The 23427-nt window shown below is 37.8% G+C and overlaps 1 protein-coding gene across 3 annotated transcripts in view; it reads right to left on the reverse strand.

Moving 5' to 3' along the window:
* Positions 1–2133: 2133 nt before the first annotated feature.
* Positions 2134–23427, reverse strand: part of RAB23 (RAB23, member RAS oncogene family) — a 34665-nt gene continuing 13371 nt past the window's right edge. The window contains exons 4-8 of one of the 3 annotated variants that reach the window (XR_004383470.1): positions 12537–12693; positions 10720–10802; positions 8989–9081; positions 5343–5552; positions 2134–5259 (exon numbers count right to left, since the gene is read on the reverse strand). Coding sequence is in view for 2 of the 3 variants with exons in the window: in XM_032864465.1 (XP_032720356.1) it covers positions 5150–5313; positions 8989–9081; positions 10720–10802; positions 12537–12693 (497 nt within the window). In the remaining variant the exon portion in view is untranslated. Of the gene's footprint in view, positions 5553–8988; positions 9082–10719; positions 10803–12536; positions 12694–23427 lie in introns of all 3 variants that reach the window. The other 2 variants (XM_032864465.1, XM_032864466.1) reach the window with 2 other exon arrangements.

Below are 23427 nucleotides of genomic sequence, written 5' to 3' on the forward strand. Positions count from 1 at the left end.
TTATCCATTAATTTTCTTAACCATGTCTTTTATTGAGCAGAAGTTTTAATTTTTATTATGTACAACTTATTAATTTTTCTTTTACAATTAACACTTTCTGGGTCCTAAGATATACTTGCTTAACCTAAGGTCGTGAAGATATTTCCTGTTTTCTTCTAGAAGCCTTAGTTTTAGCTTTTATTGATTAGGTTAATAATCTACCACAAATTATTTTTTGAGGATAATATGAGGTAAGGCCTGAGATTCAAAATATCTAGTTATTCCAACACACTGTGCTTTTCCCCATAGAACTGTTATGAAGTCTTCGTTAAAAATCACTTGACCTGGGGCACCTGGGTGGCTCAGTTAAGTGTCTGCCTTTGGCTCAGGTCACAATCCCAGAGTCCTGGGACCTAGCCCCTGCATCAGGCTCCCTGCTCAGCGGGAAGTCTTCTTCTCCCTTTCCCACTCCCCCCCCCCCTTTTTTTTTTAAGATTTTATTTATTTGACAGACAGAGACCACAAATAGGCAGAGAGGCAGGCAGAGAGAGAGGGGGAAGCAGGCTCCCCGCCAAGCGGAGAGCCCGACTCAAGGCTTGATCCCAGGACCCTGGGATCATGACCTAAGCCGAAGGCAGAGGCTTTAACCCACTGAGCCACCCAGGCGCCCCAGTAAATAAAAATCTTAAAAAAAAAAAAAAATTCACTTGACCACGTTTGCATGGGTGTATTTCTGGATTCTAGTCTGTTTCAATGATCTGTGTGTCTTGCTAACTGTACTGATATGGAATCTTAGAATCACAGAGTCTCAGTTCTTCAACTCTGTTCTTTTTCAAAACTGTGCCAGCTAACCTAGGTTCATCACATAGCTTTTAGATAAACTTAAAACTTTTCCAAAAAAAACCTGCTGGGATTTTGATTAGAATTGTACTGAATCTATAGATCAATTTAGAAAGAGCTGACAACAAAACAATACTGAGTTTTCCAACCATGTACATAATACCTCCATTCATTTAAATCTCCTTTCTCTCAGCAATAAGTATCACACATTTAAATTTTAAGTGTTTGTTTATAATCTGCTGTAACTCATGTAATTTATAAACCTGTATAAAAGCCATACTAGGAAATTTCAAGATTGGTATGACATGTTGTTTTTTTCTTACAGTCTAATAGAAGAGCAAAGTATTCTCATAATTTTGAAAGTAGAAAAATTTGAGTAACATTTTAATTAGAAGAGATGAAATATATACACATTTAATAACACAAAGAATATAAGACTTATAGAGGAGTCACACATACTACAATAAAGCAAACTCAGCCTTTGATTTCTCTTAAACAATTAAAAAAATAGAAATGTAGGGCGCCTGGGTGGCTCAGTGGGTTAAAGCCTCTGCCTTCGGCTCAGGTCATGATCCCAGAGTCCTGGGAGGGAGCCCCAAATCAGGCTCTCTGCTCAGCGGGGAGCCTGCTTCCTCCTCTCTCTCTGCCTGCCTCTCTGACTACTTGTGATCTCTGTCAGATAAATAAATAAAAATCTTAAAAAAAAAAAATAGAAATGTATATTTAAGTGAATCTACCACCTAAATATATGAAAAACTGAATTCCAAGAGATATAAGAATTAGGAAAATAAAAAACCTTTTTATGACAACTTTTGCATCCAAGTTGGCATTCAGCATGGATAACAATCTTTTTTTTTTTTTTTTTAAGATTTTAAAGTAATCTCTGCACTCAATGTGGGGCTCAAATTTACAAACCCGATATTGAGAGTTGCATGCTCCACCAAGTAAGCCAACCAGGCGCCCCTACTTTTTTTACTTAACATTTTCATTTATGGAAATTGCTTAACTTACTTCATTAAAATGATTTCAGCATTTAATAATCAAAATAACCAAGCCAAATCCTTCAACTTTGGTCTTTTACTTTGATGAAAAATGGCTGGCCAGGATTCCCTTTACATAGCCTTTTATAATGTACTTGATAGCGGTTAACCTATTTTTTTCTTTATGTACATAATCCCAATCCAAAAGCTTTTCTTCACATTTTTAATTATTTAATTTTTAGGATGAAACTATCAAATATATACTAAAATATGATTAAATCAGTCTTTTAGGATACTTCCCTCCCCATAATTTCATATGAGAAATTAGACTTTCATTGAAAAATAGTTATTCTTTATTATTTTAATTCTGTCTTTAAAACAATGCATCAAGAAATCAATATTATAATAGAACATTTATAAGATTAAAATGTTCTTAGCAGTAGTTAATTCCTCCATAAAATATAACTGCATATATAAAGCAGTATCAAATTCACTCATATATATTAGACTGTAAAGTATAATGGAAGATAGCACATCTTTTTATGTCTGGGCTATATAAACATAATAGTTACAAAATGGGAAAGAAAATTGTTTTGTTGCTATTGAATATGTGACTTTGACAAACTTAGGTCTTCATTCTCCTCCTCTTTTGAAAAAAAGGGAGGGAATAACAATACTCACCCATTGTTGTAAAGATTAAATTAATGTTTGCAAGGTACCCTGTATAGTTCCCACCTGATAATAGGTACTAAATTAATGGCAACACATTTCATCTCATGGCACTAATTAAGATAAAATATAGTTGATCCTTGAACAACATAGGGATTAGGGGCACCGACCCCTGCACAGTGGAAAATACAAGTATAACTTTTGACTCACCCAAAACTGAACTACAAATAGCCTATGGGTGACTGATGACATAGCTGTCCACTAACAAATATTTTGTACATTGTCTGTATTATATACCGTATTATCATAAAGTAAGCCAGAGAAAAGAAAATGTTAAGAAAACCATAAGGAAGAGAAAATACATTTTCAGTACTGTAAAAAATCCACATGTAAGTGGACCTACATGGTTCAAATTGGCCTTGTTCAAGGGTCAACCGTATATTGCCTTATCTGGGCTACTCTATAAGCTATGTAATTCACTGGGCCGACTGAGAGGAAAGGAGGGCTGAAGAACCCTGCAATTAGGCAGTTATTCCACAGCTCTCTGTCTATATACTAAAAACCAGCCAGCTTGTACAAAAGTACAGAAGAGCACAAACAACATCCCTTCGTCTTCCACAGTGTTTTCTTTAGTATCCATTATTCATTACAAACTAACAGCAAGGTCATTTAAAAGAATTAAGGGTCTGGGGAGGCCATTTAATGTGAATGTTGGAGGTTTTAGAATTAAATTGAGAAAGTATTTAACATATCACTTGTGACTGATTTTCAGACCTACTTAGTTATGTAAAATGACCAATTATGGTTAGGTTTAAAATACACAAGTGCAAATAAAAATTCAAATGTGTAAAAAAAGATCTCTCTTCGGTTCCTATAAAAAGAAAAAAGGACAAAACTAAATAATACAATTATATTACAATTATCAGGAAACTTCTAACATCAACAGTGATTATCTTTTTCATATAGAAAAGTAACAATCTTTTCCCCACACACATTTAATTAATATGAAACAGAACTACAACATATTACATGATTTTCTTGGGGGGCTACTAAAGACCACAAAATGATTTACCACAAAATATGTTTTGTACAAAAATTAAAGAGACTGTATTTGAACAAAGCAGAAGAGGAAAGAGGAATCATTAACAGGTACCCATTGTTAGGAATGGAGTTGTATCCCCCCAACACCTATCCCACTGCCAGCAATGGGAGTGGAGACAACGATGACATAAAAATTAACATTTTATATTACTTTAAAGTAGATAGATGCCAGATTATTTCAACATTATGAAGAGCAAATATTCATTCTTGACCATTTAGCAAGGACATGCAACAGGAAATTCTATTATCTTCTCAACATTAACCTGGACAGAGGGATGGGGATGGTACAGATGGAAGACTTAAAAAGAGAGAGACAGAGAAAACACACAGAGGAAATACATACAACATTATGCATTTAGTACAAATAATGAAAAACGACTTTCATGACACATCTTCCAAGAAAAGTTATTTTTACATGTCTTGAAATCCTATAAAAACCAGATATATCACAAGGGGTTAAAAACAAAGTCACTGATGAATGATAATCACTTATTAGCAGAGTTCATGCAATTATCTTAGTTGGAAAGCTACTGTCCCAAGTCAAAAAATGTATGCTCTGCCACATGATGACATATGAAAATCAGTTCTTAAAAGAAATTATTTTGCATTCGGTACTGACAGAACTCTTGAGAAGGGGCTATACAAACTGAAGTTTATAGAAATTTTTAAGTGATAATCTTAAAATACCATACAAAAATGTGTAAATGAAAAGATGCTTTAGAGTTGCAGGGCATTATAAAATCCGTAATGCAGATTAAGACAAAAGAACTTCCCTTCTTCATTTAAAAAAAATTGTTAGCATAATCTTTTAAGTTCCAAACTGCATTTTCAGTCAGCAGCAAAAGGTGCCAGATGCACCAGCACACTTCACAGGCCCCGGGAATGACCGAGGGGGCACTTGACCTTCAGAAGGGCATGGCCAGCACAAGCTCCCCATTGCTCATGGGTGCACACAGGAAAAAGTTTGCAACATGTTTCACCTGGGAGATACTCTAAGCATTCAAACATTTATACTCCTCTTTTATCTACCCTGTCAGAGAGGAAAACTGCTTTTTAAAGATATAAACAATATAAATTCTGATAGTAAAGCACTGTAAAAATTAGGTATGATATTTTTGGCACAAAGCACTTTTAAAATCTGAGCTCATTTTGCAAAATATATGTCTGGAATTTCTTATTTGAAAATAAAAGCTTTCAACATACACACAATGTGTAAATGATTGTATGAATTAACGAATTAAATTCTAGGTTTCCTTAAATACTGAATATCCCTTCAGTATACTTCAGTACCAGATATCTGCATGCAGACCTCCACATTCCACGCCATACAGATATTGCACAAGTAACATTGCCAAAATACAAACTCATGCAGTCTGGCAAGACTTAGGATTTACCTTTCAATATTATTTTTTTGTACGTATTTGACTTCAATACCCCTTTCCAGAAAAGCTGTATAACCAATTTCGGAAATACAATGCTTGCTATCTTTCCTGGACAATACATCCTGTACCAATACATTCAGGCATTCCACTTATGTTTTCCAGCACTTAAAATTCAGCAAAACCTGTTTGGGACATTTCTTATAGCATTCCTTCAAAAACAGGAGAAGCTTCGTCTGATGTAAAAGAATTAAAATGAGTCCACAAGGCAGTAATTTTTCCACCAAAGATCTCGCTCCATCTGAAAAGCACTGCAGAACAATATTTAAGTCTGTCAACTTTCACAGAGCCATTAGGTGCAAAGTCTGCTAAAAAAAAAAATCTTGTAACATACCATGACAGCTGGATGTGTTTCTTACTGAATTGCACAATATAATTCAACTTTTTTCCCTCCCTAAAGTGTTTTAGGGTATGCTACAGCTGCTAAAAGGATTTCTGTTTTTCTTGGTCCTCTGTTTGTTGGGTCTAAGATTGATGACATCTCCACCATTAAGAGTACCTGAATTCTGACCCGAATGACTTCCAGTAGATGTATTAAAGACACCTGTATAAATTGAGGGAAAACAGACAGAGTGATACTGATAGAGCTCAGGGTTACCAATTACAGATGGTACATGCAGCATCTTAGTAAATCAGTAATATTTTCCATATTTATATTTTCAAGCTTTTGTTTTCATTTAATATATTTTTTAAAAAAAATTTTAAAGTAAACTCTAAACCCCCACCTTTTTAAGTAAACATGGGCTCAAACTCACAACCCTGAGATCAGGAGTTGCATGTTCTACCAACTAAGCCAGCCAGATGCCCCACATTGGATTTATTTTTACCAGCAAATATACATTGCTTGTCAAAGTTCAAAGGGTATACAAAAGGGATTAAAGACTCCCTTTCAAGGGCACCTGGGTGGTTCAGTCATCAAGCATCTGCCTTCAGGTCAAGTCATGATCCTAGGGCCCTGGGATCAAGCCCGACATTGGGCTCCCCACTCAGCAGGAAGCCTGCTTCTCCCTCTCCCACTCCCCTTGCTTGTGTTCCCTTTCTCGCTATGTCTCTGTCCGTCATATAAATAAATAAAATCTTTTAAAAAATAAAAAGTCTCCCTTTCAAATCACCAGTTTACCTTCCCTAAAGCATGCATGTGTTATCACTTTTCCCACATATCCCTCCAGAGATATTTTATGCATATTTAAGTAAAAAGGCATAAACATTCCTTTTTCTCCCTTAATTACCAAAATGGTGATTAACTGTACACACTGTTCTGCATCTTTTCACTAACAATCTATTTCTGAAATTTGGAATCAGTAAATATGATAATTTTTTTTAAAGATTTTATTTATTTATTTGACAGATCACAAGTAGGCAGAGAGGCAGGTAGAGAGAGAGGAAGAAGCACGCTCCCCACCGAGCGGAGAGCCCAATGTGGGGCTCGATCTCGGGACCCTGGGATCATGACCTGAGCAGAAGGCAGAGGCTTTAACACACTGAGCCACCAGGTGCCCCTACAGTTTCATTTTGAACTGTAATCTCTATAATCTCTAGATTATAAAGTTAAACTATAATCTTTAAACTATAAATCTATCATCTTAAACTATAATCATAAACTATAATCTCTAATTTATAAACTACTTATCATCCATGATACACCAAAGTCTGGCCCAGAGACACGGTCAGTAATATGAAGATGACGAAGAGCAATTCCTGCCCGTAAGAAGTTTGTACTCTCATCAGTGAGGTGAGCTGATACACAAATAAGAAATGCGAGATACTCTACCTTAAGTGTCATCAAAGAGACCCAAGAGCCCACAGAGGTTCCAAGGAAGGACCAATTATAGTTACTGTATGAGAAAGGACAAACTGATAAGAAAGGTATAATGGGACAGCTGGCAGTGCAACGGACTCAGATCTCTCTCAGAAGAAAAGCAGAGTGGCCATGGCTCTTGCTAGATATACAGTGAGGAAAGAAAGCTTTCTAGACAGTCCTTGAGTAATGAATAGTTCTTTGGAAGGGATGGGAAAGAGAGAGGTCATTCTCTCTCTAAGCAAAAAGGAAGAAAACAGTCCTAGAATGTTTAAGAAACAGCAAGACCTCTAGCAGAACTGGAAAACGGGGTCCATGTATAATAGTGGGGCATCAGGCCACACAGAATAGACAATACTGTCTTTAGATCTCAGAATGAAGAAAGCTGCATTTAATATTCTCCACAATATGAATCTATCAAAGGGCTTTATTCAGTGAACTGGAAGAGACAATAATGGAGCCCAGAAGATAAGACCAGACAGAAGCTTATTACAACTGTCCTATTTTGTTTCACAGAGCATTTGAGGTGTCTGATGATAAGAACATATGCAATAAAAATGGCAAAATAACAACGAACAAGAAGCCAGAACCAAGGGGGAAGGGGAGTTAAAAGAGGTCAAGAAAATAATGTACATGATTACATGTATGTAGTGGAGGGTTAGGGACAGAATACAGATGTGAAGTCTCTAAGAGACTACAGAGAAGCTTTAGAAACAGAAAATATGGATCTCAACTTCCTGGAATCCAAAGCAAAGAGCAAGACATGGTGAGTCCTTGTTACAGAGAAGACAACATACTTAGTCTTCAGGAAATGTTAGACTTTGTAGGCATTTATTTATTTAAAGATTTTACTTAGTTTATTTGAGAGAGAGAGAAAGTATGAAAGAGAGTTTGTGAGCAGGGGGAAGGGGTAGAAGGAGAAACAAACGCCCTGCTGAGCAGTGAGCCCAATGCAAGAGTCAATCCCAGGACATCATGCCCTGAGCCAAAGGCAGACACTTAACCAACTGAGCTACCCAAGTGCCTCTTTGTAGGCATCTAACATTACAAAAACAAAACAAAACAAAACAAAAACCTGTAAAGTGTATGGAGACAGTACAAGTATTCCTCAGAAGAACAAGTGTTAAGACCTCTTTTATACATAGGACATATCTTTATATATAAAGTCTTTATCTCTGCTCTCTTAATACATAAAACGGATTTAGAAAATTAAATGGTTAAAAAAATATTTTAACTCAATATACCTTCTGAGACCTGATACTAAGTTTTAATAATTGCTGATCTAATACTTTTTTTCTTTTTTTAAAGATTTTATTTATTTACTTGACAGAGAGAGACCAAGCAGGCAGAGAGGCAGGCAGAGAGAGAGAGAGAGGAGGAAGCAGGCTCCCTGCCAAGCAGAGAGCCCGATGCGGGACTCGATCCCAGGACCCTGAGATCATGACCTGAGCCGAAGGCAGAGGCCTAACCCACTGAGCCACCAGGCGCCCCGATCTAATACTTTCTAATCACATTTCTTAAAGAAATGAACATATTATATATATATATATATTTTTAAATGTAGGGGCATCTGGGTAGCTCAGTCAGTTAAGCGTCCAATTCTCAACTTCAGCTCAGGTCATGATCTCGGGGTCCTGAGATTAAGCCCCACATCAGGCTCTGTACTCTGTGTGGAGTCTGAATGTCTCTCTCCCTCTACCCCTCCCCGCACTTGCTCTCTCTAAAATATATAAACCTCTTTTTTTTTTTTTTTTAAGATTTTATTTACTTATTTGGCAGAGACAGCGAGAGAGGGAACACAAGCAGAGGGAGTCGGGGAGGGAGAAGCAGGCTTCCCACAGAGCAGGGAGCCGGATGCGGAATTCGATCCCAGGAACCTGGGATCATGACCTGAGCTGAAAGCATCTGCTTAACAACTGAGCCACTCAGGCGCCCCTAAATAAATCTTTTTTAAAAAACAGTAAATATGGGTGCCTGGGTAGCTGAGTTGGTTAATCATATGACTCTTGATCTCAGCTCAGGTCTTGATCTCAGGGTTTTGTGTTCAAGCTCAGCACTGGGCTCTATGTTGGGCATGGGACCTACTTAAAAATTTAAGAGATGGTTAAAAAAATAAATAAATATGACAATAATGAATGGAAAATTTATGTAAATATGGGATTAAAATTTCTTGGGTACTTACCAATTTTGTTACTACTTGAATGCATTAATTCTGGATCCTCGGCTATTTGCTGTTTGAGTTTTTGAAGGTATTTTTCAGCCAAATATTTAAAAACTAGAATAAAAACAAAAATCTTACCAGGTCAGTATAATTTACACATGTAAAATCTGTTATTTCATATCAGTCACTGTCTATTGTATACTTCCTAAAAACATTTATTTATTTTTGAAATATCTGTATTCTTTCATTCATCCTTACTAAACACATTAAAATTAAATTTGAAGTATACGATCTAGTTGAAAAAATTCAACTTTTAAAAAAAATATTTGAGCAGGGGCTCCTGGGTGGCTCAGTTGGTTAAGCATCTGCCTTCATCTCAGGTTATGATCCCAGGGTCCTGGGATTGAGCCCCACATCAGGGTTCCTGCTCTTCAGGAAGCCTGTTTCTCCCTCTCCCTCTGCCTGCCACCCCCCTGCTTGTGCGCTTTTTCTGTCAAAAAAATAAATAAAATCTTAAAAAAAAGTTATTTGAGCAATACCTAAGTACAATGGTCATAATAAATATATATGGCATTTTAGTAGCAAAGAAATAAAATAATACTTGTAGTTATTACTTTTAGGTACTTGAATAGGGATCCACATTCAGAACACTACACTAACTCAGTCTTGAAAAGTTGTCTCCTTTTTAAAAAAAGATTTTATTTATTTTTGAGAGAGAGAGAGAGAGAGAGAATGCATGCATGAGCATGAGCTGGGGAGTGTGGTAGGGCAGAGGGACAGAGGCAGATGCTGACTCCCTGCTGAGCAGGGAGCCCAATGTGGCACTCGATCCCAGGACCATGGATCATGACCTGAGCCAAAAACAGATGCTTAACCTACTGAGCCATCCAGACGCCCAAGATACCTCCTTTCTTTAGGTGAAAAAAACTACCTAGAAGACACTTGAGTAATAATCAAGTTGCAATCTAATAAAAGTTGCAGTTCTAGAACGAGAAAAATAATCGCCTTCTTCTACTGTCAATTTATTAAACTGGGAAATATTACTAAACAAATTAAGGTCGGGCTGCCTGGCTGGCTCAGTGAGTAGAGCATGGGATTCTTAATCTAGGGGTCATAAGTTTGAGCCCCACGCTGGGGACAAAGATTACTTAAACAAAGCAAACCAAAGAAACCCCCCCAAAAAATGAGGGGTGCCTGGGTGGCTTAGTTGGTTGGGCACCCACCTCCTGGTTTTGGCTGAGGTCATTATCTCATGGGTTGTGGACTGAACCCCACATTGGGTCTGCACTTAGCAGGGAGTCTGGTTGATAATACCCTCTGCCCCTCCCCTGCTCTCTCTCTCAAATAAATAAATCTTTTTAAAGACACACACACCAACAAATTAAGGTCATTGTAAACATCTAATGGAATATCCTCTACAAAGGAGTTCTCAAACAGTCAGTAACTTGAAAAGGTATGCATGAAAAACACATGCATGCATACACACTCATATAGATACAGTTACATTTTTAAAGATAAAAAACAAAATGAAACCCACTAAAGTTTTTCTATAGGGAGTAACAAGTATTCAGAGTCATTGGTAATTAATTAAGGACTCTAAGAAAGGAGCATCATGTCTCTAAATTTTACTTGATTGTTGACAAGAAAATTCTATTCTTATTACATATATGATTTCTGGAAACCACAATAGAAAAAACATAAGTAGAATAAAACAAACTTTCTGCTATTAATTTTTTTTTAAAGGCAGTTTACCTTCAGTCACATTTAGATCTTCTTTCACTGACGTTCTGTAGAATCTTAGCTTTAACTTTTTTGCCAGTGCCTCAGCTTCCTCACTATATATTGATTAAAAGAAAAAAAAGGCACTTATAGAGGTACTTTCTGATAGCCTGTTTTAAAAGATCATTTTTATTACATTTACTGAATACAGCTTGCAGGTGGGGGGTGTCAGACCTTCCAGCCCAGTTGAAAGCTATGTTCACAGTGCTGAGACAGGATTTTTAGTTTTCAGTATTCTTGGGGGATAAACACCACTGTACTGTCATTTCTATAGTCATTGAATTCGAGCCTTAAAATGGCTAAATATCTCTTTTCTTTGTATAATACTTAAGTTAACTTGCTTTCTTGTTTTTAAAAACATTTGAATTTAATTGCACTCTGAAAACCCTATGCTGCATTCCTTATTTTACTCATACTGGCTATGAAACTACTTTGCTGCCAAAACCCAAGTCATCATATTAACAACTGTGTCTACGAGAGCATACTCCTAATTTTAGTTTTATTATGACTCCTGATCTGACTCCACAGTTTTACTAAGACTGTGGTAGCTCTGCTCTAAAATTGTTCCCGAAGGGGGCACCTGGGTGGGTCAGTTGGTTGGGCAACTGCCTTCAGCTCAGATCATGATCCTGGAGTCCTGGGATCCAGTCCCGCATCCACCTCCCTGCTCAGCAGGGAGTCCGCTTCTCCCTCTGACCTTCCCCCTTCTCATGCTCGCTTGCTCTCTCTCTCTCTCATTCTCTCAAATAAATGTTTTTTTAAAAAGTCTGTAAAATCTTTCCTGATGATTCCACCCTACCCCTACCTTCCTCCTGGTTTTCAATCCTTGTGTAGCCTTTCCTACACTGTAATCAAGGTTAGTCTGTGTGATCAATAATACACAGAAGGGATAGTATCTGACTTCTGAAATGAGGTCATAAGAGACATTATGGTTTCTGCTTTGTACTGTCTTGAATCCCCTGACCAGGGGAAGCTGGCTGCCATGCTGTGCCGACACTCAAGCAGCCCCAGGGAGAGGTCCGCATGGCAAGGAACTAAGGCCTCCTGACAACAGCCAAGTGAGGGAGCCGTCCGAGAAGTGGATCCTCCAGCCCCAGTCGAGGTTGCCACGACTAACGTCTTGGGCAACATCGCGACTGCAAGTTCACGAAAAACCGGAACCGGAACCGGAACCACCTGGCTAATCCACTCTCAAATCCCTCACCCACAGAAACTGAAATGATAAATTGTTGTTGCTTTAAGCCACTAAGTTTTGGGTCCATTGGTTATACAACAGATAACTAATATTAAGAACATACAAACAAGATAAAAACCAAAGACTTTTCAAAGCTAGCATATACACATAGAAATTATTCAGATGCTCTGTTCACAAATTTGAATAGTATTTCTGAATACACAAAACAATATATGAATCTGAACTACTTATCCCTTTAAACTCATCAACATAGATTAGTTACTTGTTCTAGATATTAAAACATACAGGGATTTTTTCTTAACATTCGTATTAAATCTAGATTTGCTTTAACATCAAGAGCTGGATTTGTGGTATAAGACCTAAAACTAGAATTCTAAAAGAGCCTTCAAAATTTATTTCCTATAATTTTCTCTACTTATCATTTCATATGAACTTTTTTTTAACCCAAACCAATCACCTAGAACAGCTCTCAGAAAATTTAAATTTAAGGCAGTCTCTATAAAGTGTTTCCTAAAATTTTTAAATCCACACAAAAATTAAAACAGGTTTTAACTTTACAGAATTACCACCTCCCCCTCAAAAGTTGACATCTTACTTCTTTATACAAGAATCATCCAAGAGGTCAATCTTGTTTTGCACAAGCACAGTTGGTATGTCTCCAACTTCAGCTACTACTTTCTCTCTCCAACTGGAAATTGCTTCAAAAGATTCCCTGTCTGTGGTAGAAAATACAAGCACACAAGCCTGGGCTCCTGTAAGGTCACAAAATAAGAATGTTATTTACATTAATGAAGCAATCCTATATAGGATGAGGGCAACTTTTAACTATTCAAACTATTTTTTTTACTGAAGTGTAACTAAGATACAATGTTATGTTAGTTTTAGGTTTATTGAAACCATTTTTATGTAAATGAATATAGAGCTCACCTTTGCAGCACTGTGCTTATGTTTTAACACACAAATTCTATTTTCTAATTCCAAGAGCCAGTGGTTCTTAAAATTGTGTACATTCTTATTAACTATACATTCTAATTAACTAATTGTTAAATAAAAGCTTGGAAGAAAAAATAACTGGACATATTCTTTTTGGAACACCATGAAATAATGATATTGAATATTATAAAAGCAAGAAAGAGGCGTGCCTGGGTGGCTCAGTGGCTTAAGGCCTCTGCCTTCGGCTCAGGTCACGATCTCAGGGTCGTGAGATCGAGCCCCATGTCTGGCTCTACACTGGGCATGGAGCCTGCTTAAGATTCTCTCTCTCCCTCTCCCTCACCTCTTTCTCTCTCTCAAAAAAACAAAACAAAAAAACCCCCAACACTGACAAGATCACACTAGATACTAGTAAGTAAATTTATATTACTTGAACTCTAATATTTACTTAAACTATAAAATAAATAAAACATTATTTCATTACACTTTGACTAAGAAACTTTTTTTTAAAGATTTTATTATTATTTTTTTAAAGATTTTATTTAGGGGCACCTGGTGGCTCAGTGGGTTAAAGCCTCTGCCTTCGGCTCAGGTCATGATCTCGGGGTCCTGGGATGGAGCCCTGCATCGGGCTCTCTGCTCAGCAGGGAGCCTGCTTCCCCCCCCCCGCCTCTCTGCCTACTTGTGATCTCAGTCTGTCAAATAAATAAATAAAATCTTTTTAATAAATAAATAAATAAATAAATAAATAAGGATTTTATTTATTTACTATTATTTATTATAAAACTCTATTAGCTTTAAACCTAGAATTTTAGGGCACCTGGGTGGCTCAGATGGTTAAGCATTTGTTTCGGCTCAGGTCATGATTCCAAGGTCCTGGGATCCAGTCCTGCATCTGGCTTCCTGCTCAGTGGGGAGCCTGCTTCTCCCTCTCCCTCTATTGCTCCTCCTGCTTGTGCTCCTTCACTCTCTCTCTCAAATAAATAAATAAAATCATAAACAAACAAACAAACAAACAAAACCTAGAATTTTATATCCAGTCAATAGATCTTTGAGGGCCCATTAGGGTATTTGCAGGGATACAAAGTCTTTAAAAAAAGACAAAGACACTTCAAAAAAAACATAAAAAACAAGAAACTCTTAGAGGAAGTATACTTTAATAATAATGTATAAAAAAGCCAAGCAGATGGTGCCAGAGATATGGGCAGCAAGAATGATTAACTCAGAAAAGCAAAATGTTGTTTAAAAAATTCTTTCTTTCTAAGATTTTATCTGTAAGTAATCTCTACACCCAACACAGGGCTCAAACTCACAACCCCGAGCTCAAGAGTGACATGCTCTAGGGACTGAGCCAGTCAGGCGCCCCAAAATGTTGTTTAAAAAAATCAATAAACCAACAGATAAAAGAAAAAGTATGTCCATAACAACCCCAGAATTATTTAGTGGGAGACTGAGTGGGGAGAGACCAAAGGAAAGTGGAAAAGCACTTAAGTGCCAGTCTAAAGAGAAGGGAGATGTACTGTTACATATGTTTAAGCAATCAAGGGAGGTAAACACAAATATGGGTAGAGACACCTGAATTTCACCATAGCTGTGGACAGTTCCTGCCTGTTGTTAATATCCTCAAAGCATATGCTGCAGGTGGCACTCAGCTTTTTTTGTTGTTGTTTTTTCAGATTTTATTTATTTGAGAGAGAGAGAGAGTGCAAGCATGAGTGCAGGCAGGGGCAAAGGGAGTGGGAGAAGCACGGAGCCTGATACAAGGCTCGATCCCAGGACCCCGACATCATGGCCTGAGCCGAAGTCAGATGCTTAGCCGGCTGAGCCACCCAGGGACCCCACACCAGTTTTTCTGAACCTGAGTTTTTTCTGATGCTTCAGAAAGATTCTTGGGCTAGCCCATCCTAAGGGAAACTGATAGCTCTGGGGAGAATTTGAAGGTATGGGAGATGGGATAAAACCTCAGCATCACTTTGGTGGGACTATCTTGAGGCATGGCTACATGGTTCCTCACAGGGACTGATTCTCCAATTGCCTACAGTAATAATTAGCTCATTAGTGCTCCCTTCATAGGTTTTTCTCCATTTTCTCCCTAGTCTCTCACTTCTCCCTGGGATCACCTACCAAATAAACCAGCCCCACCAAGTTGTGCCAAGAACTGTTTTGTGGATTACTTTTGCAGATACAATAATTCTGAGAAATGATGGACAACTTGTTTTAATTTCCTCTAACTGAATATTATCATCCATACATATAAATACTCTGTGAAATTGTGATGCATTATGGTTCTTTTCTGCTTAGGAACCTCCCTCCTCCCCCACCAAAAGAGCCCAATTATATACTTTAAAAAGTTAAAGACCCTTTATACAAAATTTTGACTGAGATGACAATAAAACAGATGACAAATACCAGATTCCAAATAAGTGTGGAAAGATCATTCTTTGCAGAATTTACAAAGGAGATGCCCATAAATCCATTATACAACTTTGGAACTCCCTCACAGGCACTTCAAGAAGTTTTTTTTTTAAGAATTGAGAAGAAGGGGAAAGGATTTCATTAGAGGAAGTGCTGGCCATACTAACTCTTCTCTCTCTTTCTCTTGTTTTAAAGATTTTATTCACTTATTTATTTGAGAGAGAGAGAGAAAGAGTGAGCAGGGGGTAGGGGGGGAAGAGTAGAGGGAGAGGGATAAGAAGACTCCTCGCTGAGCAGGGAGCCAAACCTGGGGCTCTATCCCATGACCCTGAGATCGAGACCCGAAATCAATAGTCAGAAACTTAACCAACTGAGCTACCCAGGTGACCCCTTTCTTTCTCCCTTAAGGTGGGGTGCTATGGAGGAGAGTACTATCATTACCTCCTTCATCTTAATCTAGAAGGAATGGACTTTAGCAAGACTACTTAAGTAGCCTGGGATGTGTTCCTGGCAGTTGGGGGCACTCTGGTGCCTTGATTCAAGCCTGAGGAAGATGCAGTGGCTGGGAACAACAGCAAAAAGGCAAGACCAACAGACAAAAAGAAAAGAGCTGCCTTTGGGAGTAACTGTGCTCCTGTCGATAGCAAGACAAAGAATGCACAGGAATTTCATATGGAGAGAGGTGAACCACATCTCAGAGATAACCTAGCATGGGGTCATTTTTAACTCATGTCCCATAGGACTGCTTATTGGATGATAGGAGTTTAGCATAGAGGGTAGAGGTGGAACGCAACTCCTGCAAAAGGCAGCAAGGAGGAAAAGAAACTGCAAGAATCAAGTATACAGGGGCGTCTGGCTCAGTGGGTTAAGGCTCTGCCTTCAGCTCAGGTCATGATCTCAGGGTCCTGGGATCGAGCCCCGCATCAAGCCCCGCATCGGGCTCTCTGCTCAGTGGGAAGCCTGCTTCCCCCTCTCTCCCTGCCTGCCTCTCTGCATACTTGTGATCTCTCTCTTTCTCTCTGTCAAATAAATAAATAAAATCTTTAAAAAAAAAATCAAGTATACATATCCCCAAAATGGGAACCTTGGAGGAATCCAGGACAATCCCTAGAGAAAGAATCATCTTGGAACACCAGCCACCTGGGGGGCCCCAAAATCAAATAATAGCACTTGCAAGAGTGCTCCTGCCTGGGACGACTGGCTAGCTTAGCAGATCAGACCATGACTTTTGATTTCGGGGTTGTGAGTTTGAACCTTATGTTGGGCAGAAAGATTACTTAAAAAGAAAAAAAAAAAAAAAGAGTGCTTAGGTCTCCCAATTCCATTTTCCCCTGGGCATGACTGCAGAGAAGGAAGACACATCTCCAGCAAGTCAAAGAAAAATGAGAGGAAGGAAGCAACCAAAATTCTCTTCCCAGAGTGCAGATACTAACTGGCCTATTAAAACCCCAGGGAAGATAAGAGATTTAATGCTAAATTATATCTGTAGTTTTGATTAATACACAAGACTGGCTATTCTAACTACCAAAATGGGATAATGTTTATGACCAGAAATAACTATGAGGCAGTTGAAAAAACTACTTAAGAGTGACCAGAGTGACCAGAAAAAACATGAGCTGAAAGGAGTTTTCTTTGAGGATCAAGAAAGAACCTTCTCGGGCGCCTGGGTGGCTAAGTGGGTTAAAGCCTCTGCCTTTGGCTCAGGTCATGATCCCAGGGTCCTGGGATCGAGCCCCACATCAGGCTCTCTGCTCAGCAGGGAGCCTGCTTCCTCCTCTCTCTCTCTGCCTGCTTCTCTGTCTACTTGTGATCTCTGTCTGTCAAATAAAGAAATAAAATCTTTAAAAAAAAAAAAAAAAAAGAAAGAAACTTCTCTCCCCCTACTGCCTACTAAAAACACAGGGATGGTGAGAGACAAAAACAGAACTTGCATTTTGATAAATTCATGAACTCTGTTCAACATACCAACTACTATAAATATTTTTTTTAATATTTTATTTATTTGAGAGAGATGGAGATAGCAAGAGAGAGCACAAATGGGAAGAAGGGGGAAAAGCAGACTCCCCGCTAAGCAGAGAGCCCGATGCAGGGCTCAATTCCAGGACCCTGGGATCATGACCTGAGCCGAAGGCAGATGTTTAACCAACTGAGCCACCCAGCCGCCCCTATAAATATTCTAAATTGAAAAATGATCCTATACTGTTATCCTTTCTTTTTCATCCATTGACCTCCAGTTCTATGTTGGTACCAGTCATCTTTAAGAAAGTTAATAAAGTTTAAAAAAAATGTTAATAATGCTTAAATTTCTCTGTTGCAGTCATTTGGACATATCTTACACCCTTGATACTTAATAGTAGCCAGTGTTTCCTATCCATCTATTTTATTATTTTTTTTTAAAGATTTTATTTATTTATTTGACAGACAGAGATCACAAGTAGGCAGAGAGGCAGGCAGAGAGAGAGAGAGAGGAGGAAGCAGGTTCCCCACTGAGCAGAGAGCCCGATGCGGGGCTCGATCCCAGGACCTGGAGATCATGACATGAGCCAAAGGCAGAGGCTTAACCCACTGAGCCACCCAGGTGCCCCACATGCATGTATTTTAAAAAGACCTTTATTTTCCTACCAATCTTCCTTCAATAATACCTACTCTAAGAATCATACCATTAGAAGTTACTTTGCATCGCAGATAACAATAAACCACCCACAAAAGAATCACTTCAAGTAATTAACAAACTATTCCACTTATCCACACATCAGGAATATAAAGATCTGAATAAAATTTTGGTGTCAATTATAAAATCACCATTGGCAAATATTTATTTCTAATTAATAAGATCTTTCGAAAAAAGTTACTATTTCTGAATGCAATTCAGAAAATACTCAAGATACATAATGTTTAGAGAGTAATTCTGTCCTCAATTTCTGAAAGACCCTAAAAGATGGCCTCTAGACTTGAGAGTATTGCTGAGGACCAGCAGCATGAGGGTCACCTGGGAGGTTGCAGAAATGCAGAATCTCAGAGCCATCACTTATCTACTAAATTAGAGACTGCATTTTTAACAAGCTCCCCAGGGAATTAATGTGCACATGACAGTTAAAAAAAAAATGCTCTATACAACATGGCATAAAATTTAATAAGTCAGGCCAATCAGAAACACAGGTTTTAAAATTATATATATTATAGTTATTATTCTGGATTTCAAATGCCTGGCCCTTATTCTTATTGATAATCTATAAAATGTGAAGCACACAAATTATTTAATGAATCAATCTATCACAGATTCCGTGCTCATATAATTTAAATAAATCATATCTAAAAGACTTGGATAGTTTAATTCTGCTGTTTCTTAATTTTTGCATTTATAATGGAAATTTATAAATAGCTTCTTGTCCAGAGCCATTTCATTTCCAACAATTTATATTCACTTATGTTCATGAAAGATGTTACTTTAAAAAAAATGTTTCCTTCTATTTATGAGCATAATCTCAGATAATAGGTCTCAAGTTTATAACTTCATTTCCCCATATTGTCAGTCAAAACCATTTTTTTCTTAGAAATAAATCACAGTATAATGAAAATATATAATGAAAATGTTTTATACTGTACATAAAAAACCATTTTTTTCTTAGAAATAAATCACAGTATAATGAAAATATATAATGAAAATGTTTTATACTGTACATAAATTTCTGTACTAAGTATGGTGTCTACTGTCTAGGTAGACTTCTTAAGAATTTAAGAGGAGTCACTTGGGATCCCATAAGGGTTTCTAACATGATCTGCGCTCTGTTCTTTACAATGTCATGTTTCAACATGTCGCATAATTGTATAGCACTATACAATTAATGCAGTATTCTAAGAATATAACGGTGCCTTTAAAGAATGGTTTGTTTTTTTTAAGATTTTCTTTATTCATTTGACAGAGAGAGAGAGATCACAAGTAGGCAGAGAGAGAGAGCGGGAAGCAGGTTCCCTGCTGAGCAGAGAGCCTGATGCAGGGCTTGCTTGATCCCAGGACCCTGAGATCATGACCTAAGCCAATGGCAAAGGCTTAACCTACTGAGCCACCCAGGCGCCCCTAAACAATGGTTTTTTTATATGGTAGGTCTTTTAAATGAATTATAATAAAATTTTTCTTAAATATAAATTTTTAAAAATTTTATGTATTTTGAATAATACATTTCTAGGACATAAATCCTTAAGTCCTAATTTTATAAGGCATGGTGTTTCCATCAATAAATCGGTATCTTAATGCATTCTTCCCAGCCGTTACATTCTGTTCCTAGTCTTCGTTTCTATTTAATTATATTGTCATATTTGAATCTATACTAGTAGCAGATGATTACCCTGTTGCCTAGCTGGCATCCAAATACCCTCCCTCCCTGAGAACACCTCTCCTTCACAGTAGCCTCTCCCTCATAGTAGCCATATGGTTTAGGCAGGATGAACCCACCCTCTTCTCTGGGGGAGAAGGCCCTAAGGGCACCAAGCCAATTAGGGTAATCACATTCCTCTACTTAAAGTGATCCGCTCCAGCGTGATCTCATCAGATAAAAGCTCGGGACTTTTGATCCATTGTTGTGGGAATTAACCCCTACCCCCAAGGATATGAACAAAGCATGTGGCTTCCATTGCTCTTGGTACCAATCTTGCCACCAAGAGGAAACTCAGCATGAGGAACCCCACACAGGGAGTGTGGCAAGTCAGGAGAATCAAAGAGGTTAGAGTAAGAACAAACTATAACTAAAAGCTACACTACTTCCACTTTTCTTCGTAGTTTAAGTTACTTTGAGGTTGCTTTTCTCTTCTCAGCAACCAACGCATTCTGGTGAATCCCAAAGGAAAGCATATAAGAATATTCAATATGTCATTTCCCAAATTTACATATAATTGCCACTGTTTATTACTTAATTCATTTTGGGATGTGATGTTTATTCTTATAACTTAGAAAAAGAAGCTGAAACTTAAAAGACCTGTCTCAGCATCCCATGCTCTTTGCCATTTTAACATGGTTGACTAAAAAATTACATTTTAGAGAGGGCGGTGGGGTTATTGACATTGGGGAGGGTATGGGATATGGTGAGTGCTGTGAAATGCGTAAGCCAGATGATTCACAGACCTGTACCCCTGGGGCAAATAATACATTATATGTTAATAAAAATAATTAATTTTAAAAATTACATTTAAGCTTTTTCCTTTTTTTAACATACAATGTATTATTTATTTCAGGGGTACAGGTCTGTGATTCATCAGTCTAACATAATACACAGTGCTCACCACCACACATACCCTCTTAAGAAAAGCTATTAAGAGATAATCTATTTATATCCTTAAGATCACTTTTAAGCTAAAACGTTAAGTGTACGGACGCTCGTGGCTCAGTCAGTTAACATCTGCTTGGACTCAGGTCATGAGCCTGCTTCTCCCTCTCCCTCTGTGCTCTCTTCCTCTGCCTCTCAAATAAATAAATAACATCTTTAAAAATAAAATAAAATGTTAAGTGTAGGGAAACCAAAGCTGTTTGACGCCTTGTAGCCCAAATGAAACAAAGCGGAAAAAAATTTAAATAGCACCCACAGTAAATTAAGATAAGACAAGTAAATACTAGCAATTATGGGTCCTTTTTTTAGATTCTGACAAAGAATGTTTTTTACAGACATTGTACACACCTAAAAAGTACTAAACAAGAAGCATACAACAAGCCAGATGAGTCAAATTTTAAAAATTAAAAGATAATAATGTTGAACATCCATAGTCTCATGGGATAAAAACTTAAGAAAGCATTAATTCCTCAACTACAAAATATTTTTAGCTACCTGGTCTGTTTTTGTTTTTTTTTTTAACATTTTTTATGTATTTGACAGACAGAGATCACAAGTAGGCAGAGAGGCAGGCAGAGAGAGAGGGGGAAGCAGGCTCCCCACTGAGCAGAGAGCCCAACGAGGGGGGCTCGATCCCAGGACCCTGAGATCATGACCTGAGCTGAAGGCAGAGGCTTTAACCCACTGAGCCACCCAGGCGCCCCTGTTTTTTTTTTTTTTTTTAAACCAAGGATCCAAGTGATCTACTTAACAGTACAGTTCCAACATTTTCTCTTTTCTATTTATGTGCAAATCAAATCATTTTTGACATTTGACAAGTTTTGCCTTTTTTCAAGTTAAACTTTATTTTGGGATAATTATAGACTAACACAGTTTTGCTTTTATAGATTAGAGATACACATGGCAAATACATTTTCCAAAAATAACCACACTGGTTAAAAAGTAATACTGCCATTCGAATTGTCAAAAGCTTAAAAACCAAGAACCCAAGGGCATCTGCTCATTCAGTCGGTTAAGCATCTGCCTTTGGCTCAGATTGTGATCTCAGGGTCCTGGGATGGAGCCCCACTGGGCTCCTTGCTCAGTAGGAATCTGCTTGTCCCTCTCCCTCAGGCCCTCCCCCCTGTTCTTGCCCTCTTTTTCTCAAATGAATAAATAAAATCTTAAAAAAAAAAAAAAAAAGGAAGAATCCAATCTGTCTCTTTTCCTCACAAAATAACATATATTTCATAATGAGAATTTAGAGAAAAAAGCTAGGTAAAAACGATGAAAATGTCATGTACTCCTACTACTTTTTTTATATTTCCACTAGGGGTTTTGTTTGTTTTCTTTCCACGTGAATGGGGTGAGGGGGTGTGGTGGTAATAACCCCACTAAGAAAATACAAATAATTTTTTTTTAAGATTTAAGATTTTATTTATTTATTTGACAGAGATCACAAGTAGGCAGAGAGGCAGGCGGTGGGGGCGGGGGAGAGCAGGCTCCCTGCTGAGCGCAGAGCCTGATTCGGGATTCTATCCCAGGACCCTGGGATCATGACCCAAGCTGAAGGCAGAGGCTTTAGCCCACTGAACCACCCAGGCACCCCGAAAATACAAATGATTTTTCCTCAAGAATTAACTTTAGGGCACCTGAGTGGCTCAGCCGGTTAAGTATCTGCCTTCGGCTGGAGTAATAATTGCAGGGTCTCTCCTCCCAATATGTGCACTCTCCTGCTCTCAAATAAACAATCTCAAAAAAATTTTTTTAAATAAAATTTAAGAATTAACTTTAATTTCCAGGCCTGTTAATCAATAGTGTCAATGCTCATGAAATTAATGATTTGATAAAAAACGCCATCTAATCTAAGAGCTTTGAGCCATAAGAACATAATTCTTGCCTCACACCATGTTACAGGTGCTCGACATCCAAACTAACATTCACAGGAGAGCAACTACTGCCCCAGGAAGCCTTAAGAGACATAGTAAACAGAATGAGAAGTAGTGGTAGCATTGTTAGAATGAGACCTGAGAGGCGCACCTCTCTTCTCAAGAAACAGAATGTCTTCTTAGAGGAGGAAGTGGAAGTCAGGTTTCCCTGATACCAAGAAAGACAACTTCTTTGGTTGTTTATACGTTAGTGTAATTATATTTTCATTAGACCTCTGTGGCCATTATTACAAGTTCCCCACATTTTCAAAAGTGGTAAAAAACAATCTATATATGCAAGTGTCAATAGTTTCTAAGGCCACATCGGACTATATGGAGCCTTGGGTTACTTTGTTCTCATTACAATCAACATTAGCAATAAGGCAGAGAAACACTGAAAATGCTGTCATAAATTCCAAAAGAAAAGGACAAAATTTTAGAGGAAAATGTTAATGGAAACTTCGGGTTCCATTTAGAAATTTTAGCTTTCCTTAAGGAATTTAACCCCGCATTTTAGACTCGTCAGTGCTACAGATGGAGTTCCTTCCTTTCGCATGTATCTCACACATCCCTGAACTCTCATAGCACCAAGATGGCTTTATCCACGCAATTTCATGCATCTTAACAAAGTGTCATCTTATTTGCAAGGACTTTACTCTTTCATACCAGTTTCCATTCTCTGACCATAGAGTCATCTCCATGTGGTCAGAGGTAGGCACTGAACAGTTTCTAACTGATTAGAACTGGGAATGCCTATGTGAGTCATATAATTCCAAGGCAGATAAGAACTATCCATGGTAGAAAGTATTATTCACCACTCAACATGATCATTAGGGGAATAATGATGGCCTAAGAGGTTTTTAAAAATACTTTGAAATTAATTCAAGTCTTCTTAATAAGAAACTCTTCT

The sequence above is a fragment of the Lontra canadensis genome, unplaced genomic scaffold (genome assembly GCF_010015895.1).
Source record: "Lontra canadensis isolate GAN:19392208 unplaced genomic scaffold, GSC_riverotter_1.0 scaffold27, whole genome shotgun sequence".
Lineage (NCBI taxonomy): Eukaryota > Metazoa > Chordata > Mammalia > Carnivora > Mustelidae > Lontra > Lontra canadensis.